The sequence below is a fragment of the Rana temporaria genome, chromosome 8, assembly GCF_905171775.1.
Source record: "Rana temporaria chromosome 8, aRanTem1.1, whole genome shotgun sequence".
NCBI lineage: Eukaryota > Metazoa > Chordata > Amphibia > Anura > Ranidae > Rana > Rana temporaria.
Window position 1 is genome coordinate 115,829,371 of NC_053496.1, and position 21,244 is coordinate 115,850,614.

Genomic DNA, 21,244 nt, shown 5'->3' on the forward strand with positions numbered 1-21,244 from the left:
TTGAGTCCATTGAATATTTAATTTTTTTGTCCCAAGTGATTGAATAATGACGAAAAAAAAAAAAAAAAAATGTTTACAAAAAGTTGTCACTAAATGATATATTTCTCACACATGCCATGGTTATATGTGGAATTGCACCCCAAAATACATTCTGCTGCTTCTCCTGAGTATGGAGATACCTCATGTGTGGGACTTTTTGGGAGCCTAGCCGCATACGGGGCCCCAAAACCCAAGCACCGCCTTCAGCATTTCTAAGGGCATAAATTTTTGATTTCACTCCTCACTACCTATCAAGGTTTCGAAGGCCATAAAATGCCAAAATAGCAAAAAAAAAAAAAACCAAATGACCCCATTTTGGAAAGTAGACACCCTAAGCTATTTGCTGAGAGGCATGTCGAGTCCATGGAATATTTTATATTTTGACACAAGTTGCGGGAATATGACAAACTGATTTTTTTTTGCACAAAGTTGTCACTAAATGATATATTGCTCACACATGCCATAGTTATATGTGGAATTGCACCCCAAAATACATTCTGCTGCTTCTCCCGAGTACGGGGATACCACATATGTGGGACTTTTTGTGAGCCTAGCCGCATACGGGGCCCCGAAAACAAAGCACCGCCTTCAAGATTTCTAAGGGCATACATTTTTGATTTCACTCCTCACTACCTATCACTACCTATCACAGTTTTGAAGGCCATAAAATGCCAAGATGTCACACAACCCCCCCAAATGACCCCATTTTGGAAAGAAGACACCCCAAGCTATTTGCTGAGAGGCATGTTGAGTCCATGGAATATTTAATTTTATGGCCCCAAGTGATTGAATAATGACCAAAAAAAAAAAAAAAAAAATTTTTACAAAACGTTGTCACTAAATGATATATTTCTCACATATGCCATGGGCATATGTGGAATTGCACCCCAAAATACATTCTGCTGCTTCTCCTGAGTACGGGGATACCACATGTGTGGGACTTTTTGGGAGCCTAGCCGCGTACGGGACCCCGAAAACCAATCACCGCCTTCAGGATTTCTAAGGGCATAAATTTTTGATTTCACTCCTCACTACCTATCACAGTTTCGAAGGCAATAAAATGCCAAAACAGCACAAAACCCCCCCAAATGACCCCATTTTGGAAAGTAGACACCCCAAGCTATTTGCTGAGAGGCATGTTGAGTCCATGGAATATTTAATTTTTTTGCCCCAAGTCACTGAATAATGACCAAAAAAAAAAAAATACAAAACGTTGTCACTAAATGATATATTTCTCACACATGCCACGGTTATATGTGGAATTGCACCCCAAAATACATTCTGCTGCTTCTCCTGAGTACGGGGATACCACATGTGTGGGACTTTTTGGGAGCCTAGCCGCGTACGGGACCCCGAAAACCAATCACCGCCTTCAGGATTTCTAAGGGCATAAATTTTTGATTTCACTCCTCACTACCTATCACAGTTTCGAAGGCAATAAAATGCCAAAACAGCACAAAACCCCCCCAAATGACCCCATTTTGGAAAGTAGACACCCCAAGCTATTTGCTGAGAGGCATGTTGAGTCCATGGAATATTTAATTTTTTTGCCCCAAGTCACTGAATAATGACCAAAAAAAAAAAAAATACAAAACGTTGTCACTAAATGATATATTTCTCACACATGCCACGGTTATATGTGGAATTGCACCCCAAAATACATTCTGCTGCTTCTCCTGAGTACGGGGATACCACATGTGTGGGACTTTTTGGGAGCCTAGCCGCGTACGGGGCCCCGAAAACCAAGCACTGCCTTCAAGATTTGTGTGAGTGAAATCAAAAATTTATGTCCTTAGAAATCTTGAAGGCGGTGCTTGGTTTTCGGGGTCTCATACGCGGCTAGGCTCCCACAAAGTCCCACACATGTGGTATCCCCGTACTCAGGAGAAGTAGCAGAATGTATTTTGGGGTGCAATTCCACATATAACCATGGCATGTGTGAGAAATATATCATTTAGTGACAATGTTTTGTACATTTTTTTATTTTAATTTTTTTTGGTCATGATTCAATCACTTGGGGCAAAAAAATTAAATATTCCATGGACTCAACATGCCTCTCAGCAAATAGCTTGGGGTGTCTACTTTCCAAAATGGGGTCATTTGGGGGTTTTTTGTGCTATTTTGGCATTTTATGGCCTTCGAAACTGTGATAGGTAGTGAGGAGTGAAATCAAAAATTTACACCCTTAGAAAGCCTGAAGGCGGTGATTGGTTTTTGGGGTCCCGTACGCGGCTAGGCTCCCAAAAAGTCTCACACATGTGGTATCCCCGTACTCAGGAGAAGCAGCAGAATGCATTTTGGGGTGTAATTCCACATATGCCCATGGCATGTTTGAGCAATATATCATTTAGTGACAACTTTGCGCAAAAAAAAAATATATATATATATATATATATATATTTATATTTCCCGCAACTTGGGTCAAAATCTAAAATATTCCATGGACTTAAGATGCCTCTCAGCAAATAGCTTGGGGTGTCTACTTTCCAAAATGGGGTCATTTGGGGGGGTTTTCAATTGTCCTGGCATTTTATGCACAACAATTAGAAGCTTATGTCACACATCACCCACTCTTCTAACCACTTGAAGAAAAAGCCCTTTCTGACACTGTTTGTTTACATAAAAACATATTTTTTTGCAAGAAAGTAAAGTTGAACCCCCAAACATTATATATTTTTTTAAAGCAAAGGCCCTACAGATTAAAATGGTGGGTGTTGCAAAAAAAATTTCCACACAGTATTTGCGCAGCGTTTTTTCAAACGCATTTTTTTGGGGAAAAAATACACTTTTTTTTATTTTAAAGCACTAAAACACACTATATTGCCCAAATTATTGATGAAATAAAAATTATGATCTTAGGCCGAGTACATGGATACCAAACACGACATACTTTAAAATTGCGCACAAACGCGCAGTGGCGACAAACTACATACATTTTTAAAAGCCTTTAAAAGCCTTTACAGGTTACCACATTAGATTTACAGAGTAGGTCTACTGCTAAAATGACTGCCCTCGATCTGCCCTTCGCGGTGATACCTCACATGCATGGTGCAATTGCTGTTTACATATGACTCCAGACCGACGCTTGCGTTCGTCTTTGCGCAAGAGCAGGGGGGGACAGGGATGCTTTTTTTTATTTTTTTATATATTTATTTCGCTTTTTTTATTTTATTTGTTAACTGTTCCTTCCATTTATTTATTTTTTTACCATTTTTATTGTTATCTCAGGGAATGTAAATATCCCTTATGATAGCAATAGTTAGTGACAGGTACTCTTTTTTTTTTTTAAATGGGGATCTTTCCTCTGCCCTCAAAGCATCTGACCACACCAAGATCGGTGTGATAAAATGCTTTCCCATATTCTCAATGGCGCCGTTTATATCTGGGGGGGGGGGACATTCCCTCCCACTGAATGTAAAAGCAGTCTAGAGGCTAATTAGCCGCTAGGACTGCTTTTACATGAAAGCCGACCGCTGGCTGAAAAGAATGATACCAAGATGATGCCTAAACCCGCAGGCATCATTCTGGTATAACCATTCAAAGTCCTGCAACATACCAGTACGTTGATGGTTCTTGTTGGACATGTATTGTAATCTTTTTTTTTTTCATGCAGTCTGTTGGCTGAACAAAAAAAAGATTGATCGGTGGGTATGCCCACCATTAGAATACCTCCCTTCATCCACCCACTTCTAATGATGGGCATACATGCACCATTTATATATGCCGAAGCATGGGGGCATCCTCCCGCAAAAAAGTTATGCCGCGTACGGTCGGACTTTTCTATGCCGCGTACACACGGTCGGACTTTTCTATGCCGTGTACACATGGTCAGACTTTTCCACAGGAAAGCCTCCGTAGGAATGTCAACCGTATGTACGCGGCATTAGGAGCAAAATCGCTCCTCCGCCCCTAATGCCCCCATGCTCCGGCATATATGCTCTTTTTTGAACTGTAGTGGTGAAATCACCTCCTACAGCATTGGAGTCGCGGCTTTATATATCGTGGGAGCAAACGCTGTTGCTGTCACGCTAAATAAATCCGCACTGCAACTGAATGGCGTACCTGCTAAGCAAATGATGGTTAACATTAAAACAAAGTAACATTCCAGTATAACAGTAAGATCATACCATACCTGCAAAGCAAATACCTATAAAAAAAAAAAAAAATTTTTAACGCAACCTGTGCCTAAATTATATATATGCCAAAGCATGGGGGCATCCTCCCGCAAAAAAGTTATGCCGCGTACGGTCGGACTTTTCTATGCCGCGTACACACGGTCGGACTTTTCTATGCCGTGTACACATGGTCAGACTTTTCCACGGGAAAGCCTCCGTAGGAATGTCAACCGTATGTACGCGGCATTAGGAGCAAAATCGCTCCTCCGCCCCTGCTGCCCGCATGCTTCGGCATATATGCTCTTTTTTTTAACTGTGGTGGTGAAATCACCTCCTACAGCACTGGAGTCGCGGCTTTATATATCGTGGGAGCAAACGCTGTTGCTGTCAAGATAAATAAGTCCGCGCAACAGCTGAATGGCGTACCTGAAAACAGTAAAATAAATTACATACCTGAAAAGCAAGCATGAAAAAACATAACAACAATAAAACTTTGCAGAATAGAATACAGTAAAAAAGAGCAGAACAATAGAGAGAGAATAGAGAGGGAGAGAACAATAAAACGACAACTATTTTTGGTTTTTTTATTTTATATTTTTTTGTGTGTTTTTATTTTTTACTTTTTTTTTAACACTTTTTTTTGTAACTGAACTGTAACTTCAACTTTTCGGTTCCAGGTTTGGGTCTCTCAAAATGCGATGGCATCTTGGGAGACCCTGTGTGAGTGTGCCTAGCCTGTGAAATGTTTCACCCTACACTAATAATTAACGTGTGTGTGGAAGCGTTCAAAACATTCACCAATACAAAGACCAGGATTGCCAGGACATTTGGGACAAAAATAACGGGTGTCACGCCTAAATCCGCGCTTGGTACAGACATGACATTTTCTTTGGGGGGCTCGTTGGGTAGGGGTACTCTCGAGGACATAAGAAAAATGCCTCTCATGCAGTAGGCTTACTGCATTTGGTAGGAGATGGTGAGGTACAATACCGCCTGGATACAGGAGTTCTGTGATGATGATATCCCTCTGGAATTGAAGGAAGGATTCATTCCGTCCTGAAGCTCTGTATACGACATGAGCATTCAGTAGAGCCAATTGAAATAAATGTAGAGACACTTTTTTGTACCAGCGTCTCGTCTTACGGGCAATATGATACGGCGCCATTAACTGGTCGTTGAGGTCCACCCCTCCCATGTTTTGGTTATATTCGTGGACACAGAGGGGTTTCTCCACAACACCAGTCGCCGTACGAATTTGGACTGTCGTGTCTGCGTGAAGGTAAGGTGGTAAGAACGAAAACATTCCTATTGTCCCGCCACTTCACAGCGAGCAAATTTTTACATCTGCAGCAGGCTCTCGCCCCCGGCCTAACACGGGCATCTACAAGCCGCTGGAGGAAGCTCCGGCGATTAGGTCACACGGTGCCACATGCTCCAATCTGTTGATCAAATAAGTGGCTAAAAAGTGGCACGCTGCTGTAAAAATTGTCCACATACAAATGGTACCCCTTTCCGAATAAGGGTGACACCAAGTCCCAAACAATCTTGCCAGCGCTCCCCATGTAATCTGGGCATCCTTCCGGCTCTACCTGACTATCTTTTCCCTCGTAAACCCTAAAGCTCCATGTGTAGCCTGTGGCCCTGTCACAGAGCTTATAGAGCTTGACCCCGTATCTGGAACGCTTGCTGGGAAGGTACTGTTTGAAAGACAAGCGGCCAGCAAATTTAATCAGGGACTCATCAACGCATACAACCTGCTGGGGATTAAACAAGGCTGCAAAACGTTCGTTGAAATGGTTTACGAGGGGCCGAATTTTGTAGAGCCGGTCAAATTCAGGGTCTCCACGTGGACGACAAAGTGCATTGTCACTGAAATGCAGGAACCGCAGGATCGCCTCGTATCGTCTCCTGGCCATGTGAGCAGAGAAAATGTACATATGGTCAATGGGATGTGTGGACCAATACATCCGCAATGACGGAAATTTGTGTATGCCCATGTTGAGGGTAAGGCCCAGAAAGGTCTTAAATTCGGAAACCTCGAGAGGTTTCCATTGTTTGGCAAGGCGAGACTGGGGGTTAGCGGCGATGTAAGTACCAGCATATAAATTAGTCTGGTCCACAATAGATCTATAGAGATCTTCCGTGAAATACAGCGAATAAAAATCAAGTGACGTAAAGTTCGCTGTATCCACCTGAATACCGGGTTGGCCAGTGAATGGGGGAAGTACAGGTGCTGTAGAAGTGGTGGGGACCCAATCAGGATAGGCAAATTCTACAGGAAGGGCACTATGGGCACGACGGGCCTGTCTCTGTCTTCTTCTTGGTGGCAGCGGGACACTACTTGAGCTTGCCACATCGCCAGCTTCAACTGCACTTATGGGACTCGCCACGTCACCAAGTGTTACTGCAGTGCTGGATAAACGACCAGGGTGTACTAGGCCGCTGGTGCTTGCCAATTCACCAGAAGGAATAGCGGCGCTAGTACTGGATCTCTGCTCCATACGAGGGTCCTGCGGTTCTTGCTGCTCAACAACATCAGAATGGGATCGGGTACGCCTGGCCTTAGCAGGGACCTCAACTTCGTCGTGCGAGCTATCTGACATGGAGCCGCTGTCGTAAATGGGTTCATATTCTGAGCCAGAATCTGTCAGATGCGTGACCTCCTCCTCTTCACTATCTGACATGCACATGAACTCCAAGGCCTGCTTATCATTGTACCTTCGGTTTGCCATTTTGGACTCTAAATTTAGTGGTACAATGGTAAGGATTCACAGGTAAAAAAAGCACCCGACTATAGAAAAGCAAATGTAGAAAACGCTTCAAAAAAAACTGTAAGGGATCAGGCCTGTCTCTGCGAACGCTGCAGTTATGTGTCTTGTGTTTTGTAAGTGACAGTGATCGATCGATACTGCACTTGGGTGGGTTGGGCTGGGCAGAGGGGGAAAACGCAGGTGCTAGCGGGTATCTGGGCTGATTCCGCTAACAATGCGTTTTTGGGTACCCTAAACTGCTGGGTACGCTAGTATAGATCTGATCAGATCAGGTATCGATCCGTTCAGATCCTATACCACTAAGGGGGGTGTATGCTTAGCGAGTGGGTGTAAGCGGTACTGGCTCTAACCTAACGCTGCCTGGGGCGACGCAGACCCTGACTGGCGCTAAAATTAAATTTATATCACCCGCCGGGTGATCAGGGGGTTAAACCTATTGGGTTATATACGGCGGGTGCTCTGATGCTATAAACAGCAAACTAACCAACCAGCGTCAACCGTAACACTTATACGGTGATCACTGGTGAAAGGGTTAACTAGGGGGCAATCAGGGGGTTAAAACCTTTATTCGGTAATATATGGGGGTACCTAACGCTTTCTAAAAACCTGGTGGCGAACCTAAAATAACGAAATAACTAACTGGCTAACCACGTCACCAGTGACACTTATACAGTGATCAGTGGTGAAAGGGTTAACTCTAGGGGCAATCAGGGGTTAAAACCTTTATTTATGGGGGTACCTAACGCTATATAAACCTGGCGGCGAACCTCAAAAAAAACTAACTGCCTAGCGGCAACAGTGACACTAATACAGCGATCAGAAACCGATCGCTTAGTGACACTGGCAATAGGGGTGAAAGGGTTAACTCTAGGGGCAATCAGGGGTTAAAACCTTTATTTATGGGGGTACCCAACGCTATATAAACCTGGCGGCGAACCTCAAAAAAAACTAACTGCCTAGCGGCAACAGTGACACTAATACAGCGATCAGAAACCGATCGCTTAGTGACACTGGCAATAGGGGTGAAAGGGTTAACTTTAGGGGCAATCAGGGGTTAAACCTTTATTGGGGGGGGGGGGTAGGGGGCTACCCTGGACCTAAAGGGGCCTAAACCTAACTGCCCTGACACTTTTTTCTGTCACACTGACACTAAAAGCAGTGATCAGAAAATAAATGATCACTGCAATCAGTGACACTGTGACAGGGGGTGATCTGGGGGTGTGATCGGGGGGGGTTATGTGCCTATGTGTGCTGTGTCAGTGTGCTGTTGGTGCAACTCACAGTACTGACGTCTTCTCTCCTCTGGAACCGGACGAAAAGACCGCCAGAGGGGAGAAAACGTCACTTCCTCCCTGCCTGTGTTTACAGTTACACAGGCAAGGAGAGCTCAGGTGCAATCTGATTCGCCGAGGGAGATCGAGAGGGGACGGCTGGAAACCAATAGCCGCCCCCTCCTCCCGGACCTCCCGTACACCGTTCCCGGCCCTCGCATGTACCGGAGGGGGTCCCGATCGGACCCCCGAACCCAGGTAAGGCGGGGACGTACCTGTACGCCCATGTGCAGGGGTCGGGAAGTGGTTAAACGTCCCGTGAACAATAAACCTAAAGAACAAAACGTTCCAATGCTTAGAGTTAGCTCAGCGGCTGAGGAATGTTGAGAAACTTAGCAGACGGTCTGGTTTGTAAATTTCTTTTAAATTTGAACGTTGACTTTGTAATGTGCAACACCATCGTACATGACAGTGAGTTACATCAAATAAGTGCTTGCTCAATAGGCAAAACAAGAAGATGGAGAACTGGAAATCAACTATTTAGACCTGTGTAGAAAACATAAAACTGATCCTCATAACTTTCCTACTCAGGCACTTGATGCGGCCAGATCTGCTCTGAACCTGGTACTTACGACTAAGGCGGGGGAAGATATAAAATGGACTGGAGCTAATTTCTATAAATTTAAAGATAAAATAGGTCCAATGCTAGCACATAAATTGTCACCTAGATTTCAATCAAGAACTCTCCCTAAAATAAAGATGATTGACGGTTCATTCTCCCTAAACCCTAGGAGAATAATGGAGGCCTTCCATGACTTTTATTCTAAGCTTTATACCTCTACTGAGGATTCTTCTTCAGAGAGGATAGATGATGTTCTTAGCAATCTGAATCTTCCTAAATTGTCTGAAATACATACAGAGGTGATGGAGGCTCCCATTTCAATTGAGGAAGTATCGACAGTGATTAAACACCTAAAATTAGATAAAGCGCCGGGACCTGATGGATTTTCGAGTTCATATTACAAAACATTTTCAAGCATTTTAACGCCCTATTTGGTGAGATTTTTCAACCACATGACCGAGGGAGATCCTATAGAAAGACAACTCAATTTGGCTTATATATCGGTGATCCCTAAGCCGGAAAAGGATCATAGCCTGGTGGAGAACTATAGACCGATATCTCTTATCAATAACGATCTTAAGATACTTACTAAAATAATGGCCAATAGGTTATCTTCTTTCATTGGTCAATATGTTAGTAAAGATCAAGTTGGCTTCATTACTGGGAGGCAAGGTCCGGATCAGGTTAGGAGAGCTATTGATCTGATTTCTATACTGAACTCAGGATGGTCTGGTGATACTGGTCAGAAGGGTATGCTTCTTTCCATAGATCTTCAGAAAGCATTTGACTCAGTGTCTTGGCCTTTTATGTTCAAGGTGATGAACCATTGGGGGTTTGGCGCTAAATTTCTGGGTATCCTGTCTGCACTTTACTATTCCCCTGAAGCTAAAGTACGCTTTCAAGGTATTTTTTCAGAATCTATCGAGATCCGTAGAGGTACAAGGCAGGGATGCCCTTTATCTCCCCTGATATTTGCAATTGTGATTGAATCCCTGGCTATAGCTATTCGTGAAAATGCAAATATCAGGGGTGTTCGATGTGCCAAAAAGGAACATAAGTGCGCCTTATTTGCAGACGACCTTTTACTTTTTTTGACTGCACCAGAAACATCCCTGCCCGAAGTATACTCTCTTATGGACGAATTTTCTCTGGTTTCAGGTCTTGCTGTAAACATAGCCAAATCCAGGGCCCTCAATGTTTCACTTACTGAGTCCAATGTTTCTCTACTGAAAGAACGTTATAGATTCAAATGGGACGCCTCTTATATTAAATACCTAGGCATTAATTTGACCCCCAATATTCAGAATTTATATCTAGCCAACTATCCCCCTATGTATAGAAAACTTGAGAAGGATCTGAAAGACTGGGGTACTCAGAATATAGGTTGGATTGGTAGAATTAATTTGGTCAAGATGACTCTTCTCCCTAGGCTTTTATATCTCTTTCGATCATTACCTATACCGATAATCAAAAGTCAACTAAAATCCTTTCAAGGCAAAATTACCAAGTTTATATGGAACAACAAGGGTCCACGCCTTCCATCTCGCACTCTCTATAACTTATCTGAACAAGGCGGTCTAGGTGTGCCAAATTTGATATGGTACTACCAATCAGCGAGATTAGCGCAATTATCAGAAATTTTTCTTAAAAATGAACGTCCTGATTGGATAGACATCGAAGAACAGGCGATTCCGAATCTAACGATAGAGGATTTAATGTGGAGTCATACCAAGAAAAGGCCTTCTATATTATCTCCGACTCTATCTCAAACTTTAGTTTTATGGGATTCACTTAAAAACAATCCCTCTCTGATCTCTAAAGGTAGGCCTTTATCGAATATTTTCATAGACCCATTCTTTACTTCTAAAATTGATAAAGATTCCTTTAAATGGTGGCATGATAAGGGGTTGTATCGTATAGGACGCTTCTTTTCTCGTTCGGGTCCCCTCCCCGAGCAACATTTTATTGACAAGCTAGACCTTCCTGTTTCAGAAAAACTAAGATTTTCTCAACTACATGACTACGCTCAAAGCCTATGGGATAACGACTCGATATCTGGACTTTTGACACCCTATGAAAGTAAATGTGATCAGGGTTTGTCCAGGAAGGGGAATATTTCAATTATATATAATTCACTTGCTACTAATGACACCAAATTGCCGCATATGCTGGCATGGGAAAAGGAACTTAATAACGAATGGGATTTGTCGGACTGGTATAAGAATTATACCAGATCCATTAAAGGTTATGTGAATGTCTCTCTTATAGAAGCGAACATAAAAACTTATACTAGATGGTATTTAGTTCCCGTCAAACTGACCTCTATGTATCCGACAACTTCTCCCCTATGTTTCAGAGGCTGCCATGGATTGGGGTCTATGATACATATTTGGTGGGAATGTCCCAAAATTCGGGGTTACTGGAATAAGGTGTTCAATATAATCAGACGAGTCACAGGCTGTAACCTGCATCAATCTCCTACTATTGCTTTACTTAACGGAATGTTACCTCTAACTTCTAAGGTTACCAGAAAACTCATCTTATATATTATGACGGGTGCCAGGATTACACTCGCAGCTGCATGGAAAAAGACTAATGTTTCCATCCTATATATGAAAAGAAAGGTCACATGGATTATGGAACAAGAGAAAAGGGTCTGCTCCATGTTGGATAAGTCTACTCTTTTCTATGAAATCTGGGAACCTTGGTTGGAATACATGGGGATAACTTATACTCCGTGAAGGTTTTGATGACATCAGTGTCTTTTGGACGATGCTGGTAGATGGCAGGCAGGCTAATTTTCTATCTCTCCTGATTTTCTTCTGGCTTTCTTTTTTCACTTCCTCTCTTGTCTTTTGTCACTCTTTCTTTTTTTCTTCTGATTCTTCTTAGGTTTTATCTCATTATTTTATCTCTGGGGATAGAATCCTTAAGATTTTTGGTCCTCAGTTTGTTTTATTTTGAAAAGATAAGTTTATGTTTAAGTAATTGAAGGATTCTACCAAACCTTTGAAATAATTAGATTTGATGGGGATTCCGAAAATTTGTTTTCGGTTATCGGAGAGTTCCAGTAATAGTTATTGGAGGGAGGATTGGAGGTTTTGCTCAACCTCTTGGACACAAAGTTCCCGTTAGGGGTGTCGGAGAGGTTGATGTACTCCGGATATCTTATCCTTTAATTATTCTAAGTAATTTAATCTGGTACACTCAATTAGTTTTATCCCTTATATAACTTATTGTGTGATAACGCTAGACCTAGGAATTCCTTGATATATGAAAATATTCTGTTTCTCTTTCAAGTTTAAAGTATTACTTTGAAATAGTCTTTTAATTTAGCTTATGTGAACTGCCTTACTTTCACTACATGGTGTAGAGCATATAGGGATGGATAGATATAAGTGGCAGTTAATAAGACAGGAATGATTATTATGAATTGAAATGTATTTAAATTATTATATTTCTGCGTGCTTTTGACTTATTTCTTGCTAATTTAATACAAATGTATGTATTTATTTTATTGAAAATAAACTTAAATTTGAATGAAAAAAAAAAGAAGATGGAGAACCCAGAAAAAGAAGTTACATTGGACTGGCGGGGATGGAGCTCAGACCTCACAACACTGGAGGAGAGCACACTCAAAGGTGTGTCATAATGTCTAAGAATTCTGTGCATCCAGAACATGAAAGATTTTTCAGTAGATTGTACAGTATGAAAGAATGTTACGCTGAGTAAATAGATACCCAACATGTCATACTGTGGAATGGCTTCAAACTACGGTACTTTGGCTATGGTAAAATCTCTACTGGTTATCAGTTTAGAGTTACAGAGGAGGTCCAACAATAGAAATAATGCTCTTGCTCTGACGTTCGCAACAATACCTCATGTGTGATGCAAACACCGTTTACAGTTTACATATTATTTAGGTACTTCTATAGCGCCATCAATTTACGCAGCGCTTTACATACACAATTGTACATTCACATCAGTCCCTACCCTCAAGGAGCTTACAATCTAAGGTCCCTAACTCACATTCATATACTAGGGCCAATTTAGACAGAAGCCAATTAACCTACCAGCATGTCTTTGGAGTGTGGGAGGAAACCCACGCAGGCACAGGGAGAACATGCCAACTCCAGGCAGGTAGTGTCATGGTCGGGAACCAGCAACCCTTTTTAATGCTAGGCGAGAGTGCTACTCACTACACCACAGGGCTGCCCAACATATGCGGTCGTGACGCATGCAATCACTACTGTGCGCGTGCAGGCAGGAATGGGGGATGTGCTTTAAAAGTGTTTTACATTGTCCCTTGAAAAAATAAAAAATAAAATCGCAAGGAATGTACATAACTTTTGTGATAATACAGCAGGACAGGTCCTCTCTACGGAGAGATCTGCCGTCTAAAAAGACCCCAAATCTCTTCTTTACCCTTAAGGCAAAAAAGGTAAGAAAAAAATAAAAATACATTTTACTTCTTTAAAGTTCCACCCAAGAATGGAACTTCCACTTTTTGGAATCCCCTCCCACCCCCCCCCCCCCGCACCCCGGGTCACATTACACATGTTTCAGGGGGGGGGGGGGGGCAGATACCTGCGTAATCCAGGTATCTGCCCCCACTTACAGGCATAGATTGCAGCAGTATCCATGGCTATCTACACCATTTCCGGCCCCTCCTCCTACCCATTACTGTCTTCTGGGAGACACACGGGTCCCAGAAGACAGCAGTGACCAGTGAAATCGCGCAACGCGACTCGCACATGTGCAGTAGGGAACCAGGAAGTGAAGTGGCAAGGCTTCACTTCCCGATTTCCTTACCGAAGATGGCGGCGCCTGCACCCGAGGGACAGAAGTCCATATATTAACCACTTGCCGACCGCCGCACGCAGATGTACGTCGACACAATGGCACAGGCAGGCAAATGGGCATACCTGTACATCCCTTTAAATTTGCCGCCCAGCAGGCGCGCACGCCGTGTGCCTCGCAAGTGAGCTTGCGGGCGCCAGGAACTCGATTTTCCCGGGTGGCCCTCGAATGCAGTCAGCAAAGGCAGAACAGGGGGATGCCTTTGTAAACAAGGCATTCCCCTATTCTGCCTAGTGACATGTCACTGATGGCTGTTCCCCCATGATCGGGAACAGTCATCAGTGATGTGTCACTCGTAGCCACGCACCCCAACAGCAAGAATCACTCCCTAGTACTGACTTAAACCCTCCAGCACCATCTAGTGGTTAACTCCTTCACTGCCAGTGTAATTTTTACAGTAACCAGAGCATTTTTACAGCACTGATCGCTGTAAAAATTACAATGGCCCCAAAAATGTGTCAAAAGTGTCCGCCATAAAGTCGCAGTCACAATAAAAAAAATAAAAAAAAATAAAAAAAAAACGCAGATCGTCGCCATTACTAGTTTAAAAAAAAAAAAAAGCCATAAAACTATCCCCTATTTAGTTGTTGCTATAACTTTTGCCCAAACCAAACGCTTATTAAGATTTTATTTTTTACTAAAAATATGTAGAATACGTATCGGCCTAAACTGAGGGAAAAACTTTTATATATTTTTGGGGGATATTATAGCAAAAAGTAAAAAATACTGAATTTTTTTCAAAATTTTCGCTCTATTTTTGTTTACAGCGCAAAAAATAAAAACCGCAGAGGTGATCAAATACCACCAAAAGAAAGAAAGCTCTATTTATGGGAAAAAAAGGATGTCAATTTTGTTTGGGAGCCACGTCGCATGACCGCACAATTGTCAGTTAAAGCGACGCAGTGCTGAATCGAAAAAGTGGCCTGGTCTTTGGCCAGCTAAATGGTCTGGGACTAAATCGGTTAAAAGTGTACATGGCAAGTAGTTAATTAGCTCTACTGAAGTCGCTCCAACTTTAGAAAAGGTTCCTTTACTACTTTAAGGTGACTTATCTGACAGACTTTAATGGAAGTCGCCTCCAAGTCAGATCATCTATGTTGACGTGATCTGTATCCGACATTACAGGAAGATTATGTAGGCATTTCTTGAAAGTTGCTTTAAAGTTAAAGCTGCTTCAAAGTCGCATCAAGTAGTACTCAAATAGCCAGCAAATCTACAGGAAGTCACCTGGTCGCAGCAGTGTGAACCGAATGTATAAAGCAAAAATGTTAGGCCTAACCATTAACAAAAAGAAATAGAAACAATTCTGAATGCAGGGACCCTGGAGGGGAAAAAATTGGGAGTTTCAATTTTTGATGTCCCAAGTGTAGAAAACTGGGCCACATGTTGTAGATGTTAACCAAGGACTGGCTTAAGCTCAATCTGCTCTTGCAAGACACACCCTGCTTAAAATACGGCCTAATAAAAAGGTAGGTGTGACCACAGCCAGTGTGTTTTTTTGCATCATAAGTCGTTGACAAGATAGGATACAGGTGGGTATCTAGTCACTTGAGACCCGCGCTGTAGACTAAAGACGTCCACAGCACGGCTCTCAACTGCCGGGTTTTATTTGCATGCCGCTGGCGGCGCGCAGCGGGGAAGAACTGTGCCCGGCGCATCGCTAAGACGCCGATGCGCGTGTTATTGGCGGCAGCGATGTCCGCCAGGCACCTGCGATCGGCAGCGACAGCAGGGACGTGGAGATCTGTGTTTAAACACAGAGCTCCACGTCCTGTCAGGGAGAGAGGAGACCAATGATGTGTCCCTTGTACATAGGGACACAGCATCGGTCACCTCCCCCAGTCAATCCCCCTCCACACACAGTTAGAACACACCCAGGGAATACATTTACCCCCTAGTGTTAACCCCTTCCCTGCCAGTCACATTTATACAGTAACCAGTGCATTTTCATAGCACTGATCGCTGTATAAATGTGAATGGTCCCAAAATTGTGTCAAAAGTGTCCGATATGTCCGCCACAATATCGCAGGCCTGCCAAAAAAAAAAAAAAAAACGCAGATCGCCTCCATTACTAGAAAAAAAAAAAACATAAATCTATCCCCTATTTTGTAGGCGCTATAACTTTTGCGCAAACCAATATACGCTTATTGCGATTTTTAACAAAAATATGTAAAAGAATACATATCGGCCTAAACTGAGGAAAACATATTTATTTTTTAAATTGGGATATTATAACAAAAATAAAATAGTGTTTTTTTTAAAAAAAATTCTGTCTTTTTGTTTATAGCGCAAAAAAAGAAAAAATAAATAAAATCGCAGAGATGATCAAATACCACCAAAAGAAAGCTCTATTTGTGGGAAAAAAATGATAAAAATATAATTTGGGTACAGTGTTGTATGACCGCGCAATTGTCATACAAAATGCGTCAGTGCTGAAAGCTGAACATTGGTCTGGGCAGGAAGGGGGTTTAAGTGCCCAGTAATGAAGTGGCTAGAGAAGTGTGCACACTGCTCTCACAGCACTGCCCAATCTCAGGCCATACACCAGGGTTTGACAAATTTGCTGTTCAATATAATTGCTAGAAATTAACTTTTAAAACCTGGCAGCGCTAGGGCCCCCTTCTTTTTTTCGGTTTAATAAGCCATTTACTAGCAATTTGGGAGAGCTTGTGATTCCATACATGCATACTAATGTCAATATTTTTCAAGAACCCTGGAGGTATCTTATAAGGCAGGGTTTGACAAATTTGCTTGGAATCTAGGAGCCAGCTAAAAAATTTAGGAGCCAGAAAACGCGCTCCGTCCTGACGAGCTCGCGCGCAGAAGCGAACACATACGTGAGTAGCGCCTGCATATGTAAACGGTATTCAAACCACACGTGAGGTATCGCCGCGATCGTTCGAGCAATAATTCTAGCCCTAGACCTCCTCTGTAACTCAAAACATGCAACCTGTAGAATTTTTTAAACGTCGCCTATGGAGATTTTAAAGAGTACAAGTTGGTCGGCATTCCACGAGCGGACGCAATTTTGAAGGGTGACATGTTGGGTATCAATTTACTCGGCGTAACATTATCTATCACAATTTAAAAAAAAATTGGGATAACTTTACCGCGGCAGGTCTAATGTGTTACTCCCACTATAAATCAAGGAGCAACTCGCATGCATGTTTCAATATATATGACCAAGTGTAAATTAATAAGAAAGATGTCATTGGGGGGGGGTTCACAGCATTAATCACAGAGGAATGCGCTGTGCGTTCCTGTGCAATTCACATTAGAGCCCATTCATCTGGTGCGATGGACCACACCAAACAGTGAATGCACTACTTTACCAAATGCACAGCAACAGTATCACTTGGTACTACTGTATCATGCGAGCTGGTGCAGGCAAACACACAGCATTTTTGATGACACCCTCTCCAGATCACAAGTGAAGTGCGTTATGGGAAAAGCAAATGAGAAAAGGGAACGCTGGTTTCACGCACCATATTTTGGTGTGAACTGGCACCCTTAACCACTTAAGGACCCCTTCACACCTATATACGGCAGAATGGCACGGCTGGGCACAATCACGTACCTGTACGTTTCTCTAAGCCCAGCAGGGGGGGGGGGTCGCGAGCGGTCACCGGAGCTGAAGAACGGGGAGAGGTGTGTGTAAACACACCTTCCACGTTCTTCATTGTGGCAGTGACACTGATCGTCTGTTCCCCGATATAGGGAAAGACTATCAATGACGTTACACGTCCAGCCCCGCCCCCCTACAGCTAGAAACACATATGAGGTCACACTTAACCCCTACAGCGCCCCCTAGTGGTTAACTCCTAAACTGCAATTGTCATTTTCACAGTAAACAATGCATTTTTATAGCACTTTTTGCTGTAAAAATGACAATGGTCCCAAAAATGTGTCAAAATTGTGAATGTGTCTGCCAAAATGTCACAGTCACGAAAAAAAAAAAAAAAAAAAACACGCTGATCGCCGCCATTCGTAGTAAAAATAAAAAAAAATAAAAAAAAAAATATCCCCTATTTTGTAAATACTATAGATTTTGCGCAAACCAATTGATAAACGCTTATTGCGATTTTTTTTTTACCAAAAATAGGTAGAAGAATACGTAACGGCCTAAACCGAGGGGGAAAAAAAAAAGTTTTTTATATGTTTTGGGGGGATATTTATTATAGCAAAAAGTAAAAGATATTGCATATTTTTTTCAAAATTGTCGCTCTATTTTTGTTTATAGCGCAAAAAAATAAAAAAAGCGCAGAGGTGATCAAATACCACCAAAAGAAAGCTATTTTTCGGGGGAAAAAAAAAAAAAGGACGCCAATTTTGTTTGGGAGCCACGCCGTGCAATTGTCAGTTAAAGCGACGCAGTGCCGAATCGCAAAAAAAGGGGCAAGGTAATGGTCCGGATCTTAAGTGGTTAAACCCCTAAAAACTAGAACGTTGGAAGAAAATACTTATTTTTTTTAAAGAGGATTACAAAGCAGAACCCTATATATATATATATATATATATATATATATATATATATATATATCACACAGTATTTGTGCAGCAGTCTTTAAAACAAAATTTTTGGGGGAAAAAGACACTTTAAACAAGCAGTAAAATTAGCCCAATTTTTTTGTATAAATGTGAAAGATGATGTTTTGAGTAAATGGATACCAAACAATTGCGCACACTAGTGGAATGGCAACAAACTACGGTACCTAAAAATGTTCATAGGCGACGCTTTAAAAAAATTAAACGCTACCAGGTTAAAGTTAGAGGAGGTCTGGTGCTAGAATTATTGCTGTGTGAGATATGAACACAGTTTACATATGCGAGCACAACTTGTGTATGCATTTTCTTTGCTGTGCGAGCTTGCGGGGACAGGGGTGTTTTAAAACATTATTTAAAAAAAATAAAAAAATTTTAAACACAAAAGTTTGATCACTTTTATTGCTGTTACAAGGAATGGAAACATTCCTTGTGACAGGAATAGGTGGTGACAGATCCTCTTTATGGAGGGATCGGTGGTCTAAAAGACCTCCGATTCCTCTTTTGCACTTCTAAGCATTCAGAACGTCAAAAACGAATACTGTAATTTTTTTTAAACCGGTGCCATTGGCAGCCGAGCAAACCGGAAGTGATGTTGTGAGGTCGCTTACGTGTTTACATTCAGGGGATTGAACAAAGCCGTTTCCGGCTTCGTTAAAGTCTGTATCTTAGGGCGCCGGAAGTGGCGCATTGTGGATCTGGTCTCCCGGTGGGACGGGAGGCCTGGTAAGCGTGGCGGAAGGCGGGGATGTCACCTCCCGCTCCTCCAGTATCACAGCCGAGCAACTTTCAGCCACATCGGTCGTTATCCCTTGAAAACCTACCGCCGGCTCTAAAAAACGGTATCGGAATGATACCTGCAGCTACAGGCATCATCCCGGTATAACCCCCTAAAACCAAGGCCGCATATATACATATGCTCGGCGCCAAGGGGTTAATATTAGTACACTTGCCTGTCCAGGGATCCCATGATAGCGGCACCCCAGACGATTTTTTAAATCAGCTTTTGTGTGCTGCTGCTGTTAGGGAAACCGGAAATTAAGCCTTGTGGCTTCACAGTCGATTCCCCGCTGTGCTTTCTGAAAGGCCCACTGGCAGTGGGAGGAGGGGGCCAAACTTCTGGGGGACCTCTCAGAAAAGGTGCCAAATGTTGCAGCGGAGGGGCCCCTTTTTGGGTGGAGCTCTGTTTTAAGGACTTGTCGGTTTTCAGTAAACAAATCAGTGTATTGTGATGTAACTGGAGAAGATGCAGAGAAGGGCAACCAAACTGATAAGAGACATGGAGAAACTCAGCTGAGGAAAGATTAGAAGGAACTGAATTTAATCTCTTTAGAAGAGATAATTAAGGGGGATTTGATCACCATACATGCATAGATATATCCTCCACATATGAAAAAGCTATTTCACAGTGGAATAGACTCCTTCGAGAACCAGTTCTGGCCAGCAATATCCTATTGCCTTCAGGAGCAAAATGGACCATGCAATCATAGGGGTTTGTGTACATGGAGGTTTTCCATTTATTTTTTTGATTGGTTGAACAAGATAGACTTGTGTTTTGTTTTTTTAAACTGATTGCGTAAGCTTTCTGCATGAACAGACAAATTCAATGTTAACTCACCTAAGGCATCGCGTGTTTATGGGCTGGTTACACTTAAGCCCACTCAGCAAGTACTCGATATCATCCGTGAACTCCTGATTCTCTCCAAACTCTACTACATCATTGAAGTGCTTCACATGTTGAACAACAGTGTACAGCTAGGACAAAAAATGAATATATGTATTTAAATTTGTTTTTAAATTATACCTTTATGAAATTGGCAAGTAGTTTCTTGAACCACCTACTGGCTCTGAAATTCTCCCATGAGGGATGCATGTTTTGCTACATTTACATTTAACTATATGCTGAAAAGCACTAATTTCAGTGCCCTACAAATCAAATGGCTGTGGTTAAAATTCATCGCTAAACCATCATGACAAATATTCAGCTATTTTTGGCAATAGTGACTTCAAGAGAGAAATCTAACCTTTTCATTCCCAAATTTGCAAACATAGTGGTGCCTTTATAATCGGCTCTATCAGCTGTTTTGAATGCATGCCTCTCCTTTCACCAAAAAAGCAGACCAAGTGCCAGTTAACACACTGTACAGTACCGCCCAGGGGGTGGTCCTACTGGCTATAACCCCTCACTCTGCATCCAGCAGCTCAGTTCATCAAAAACATAAAAACAAATAGGATAGGTGGGTGCTGCGTCCGTCAATGAACTGAGTAATTGAGTACAAAAATCCTATTTTTTCTTTCGTTCATTGACAGACACAACACTTTAAATCTTGACCTTAGGGACGTCCCCAAGCGGTGTAAAAAATAGAATAAAAATGGAGGGGTGGGAACAGCAAGCAAACAAACTCAACCCATAACAACCAGAGCTCCTCAATGGAGGAGTTGCAACCTTAAAAAGACACCTGCAAAACATTGCGGCCAAAGGAAGCATCCGCAGATGCACTCACATCAACCTTGTGAAATTTTGTTAAAGGACGACCAGGTCGCTGGCTTACACACCTAGGAAACGGACGCTTGATGTCGGAAAGCCCTGGAGGCACCAATTGCACTGGTCTAATGTGCCGTGACAGGAAAGGGAGGCGCCTGCCCTTTCAAGGCATAAGCCTGGATTACCTTCTGTCTAAGCCACCGAGAAATGGTGGCCAACGAGACCACCAGGCCCTTCTTCTGACCAGACACGGACACAGAGTGAGTCCGACCTCCGGAGCCGTAACAGTCAGGTAGACCCGCAGAGCCTGGACCACGTCCAAGGAATGCAAAGCAAACTCCTTAGGATGTGACGGCCACAAGGACGGAAGCACGATGTCCTCATTGAGATGAAATGCCAAAACAACCTTAGGAAGAAAAGAAGGCGGAGGATCAAGTAGGGAGACTTGCAAGACAAAGCCCCAAACTCAAACCCTCCTGGCGAAAGAAATAGCCGCTAGAAAGGCTACCTTCTGAGAGTGCGTCAATAAGGGGGATCTC

The 21,244-nt window shown here is 42.6% G+C and overlaps 1 protein-coding gene across 2 annotated transcripts in view; it reads right to left on the reverse strand.

Moving 5' to 3' along the window:
- Positions 1-21,244, reverse strand: part of WAPL (WAPL cohesin release factor) — a 162,392-nt gene that overhangs the window by 59,410 nt on the left and 81,738 nt on the right. For both annotated transcript variants that reach the window (XM_040320516.1, XM_040320515.1), the window contains one exon: positions 19,839-19,975. In XM_040320516.1, the coding sequence (XP_040176450.1) occupies positions 19,839-19,975 (137 nt within the window). The remainder of the gene's footprint in view (positions 1-19,838; positions 19,976-21,244) is intronic.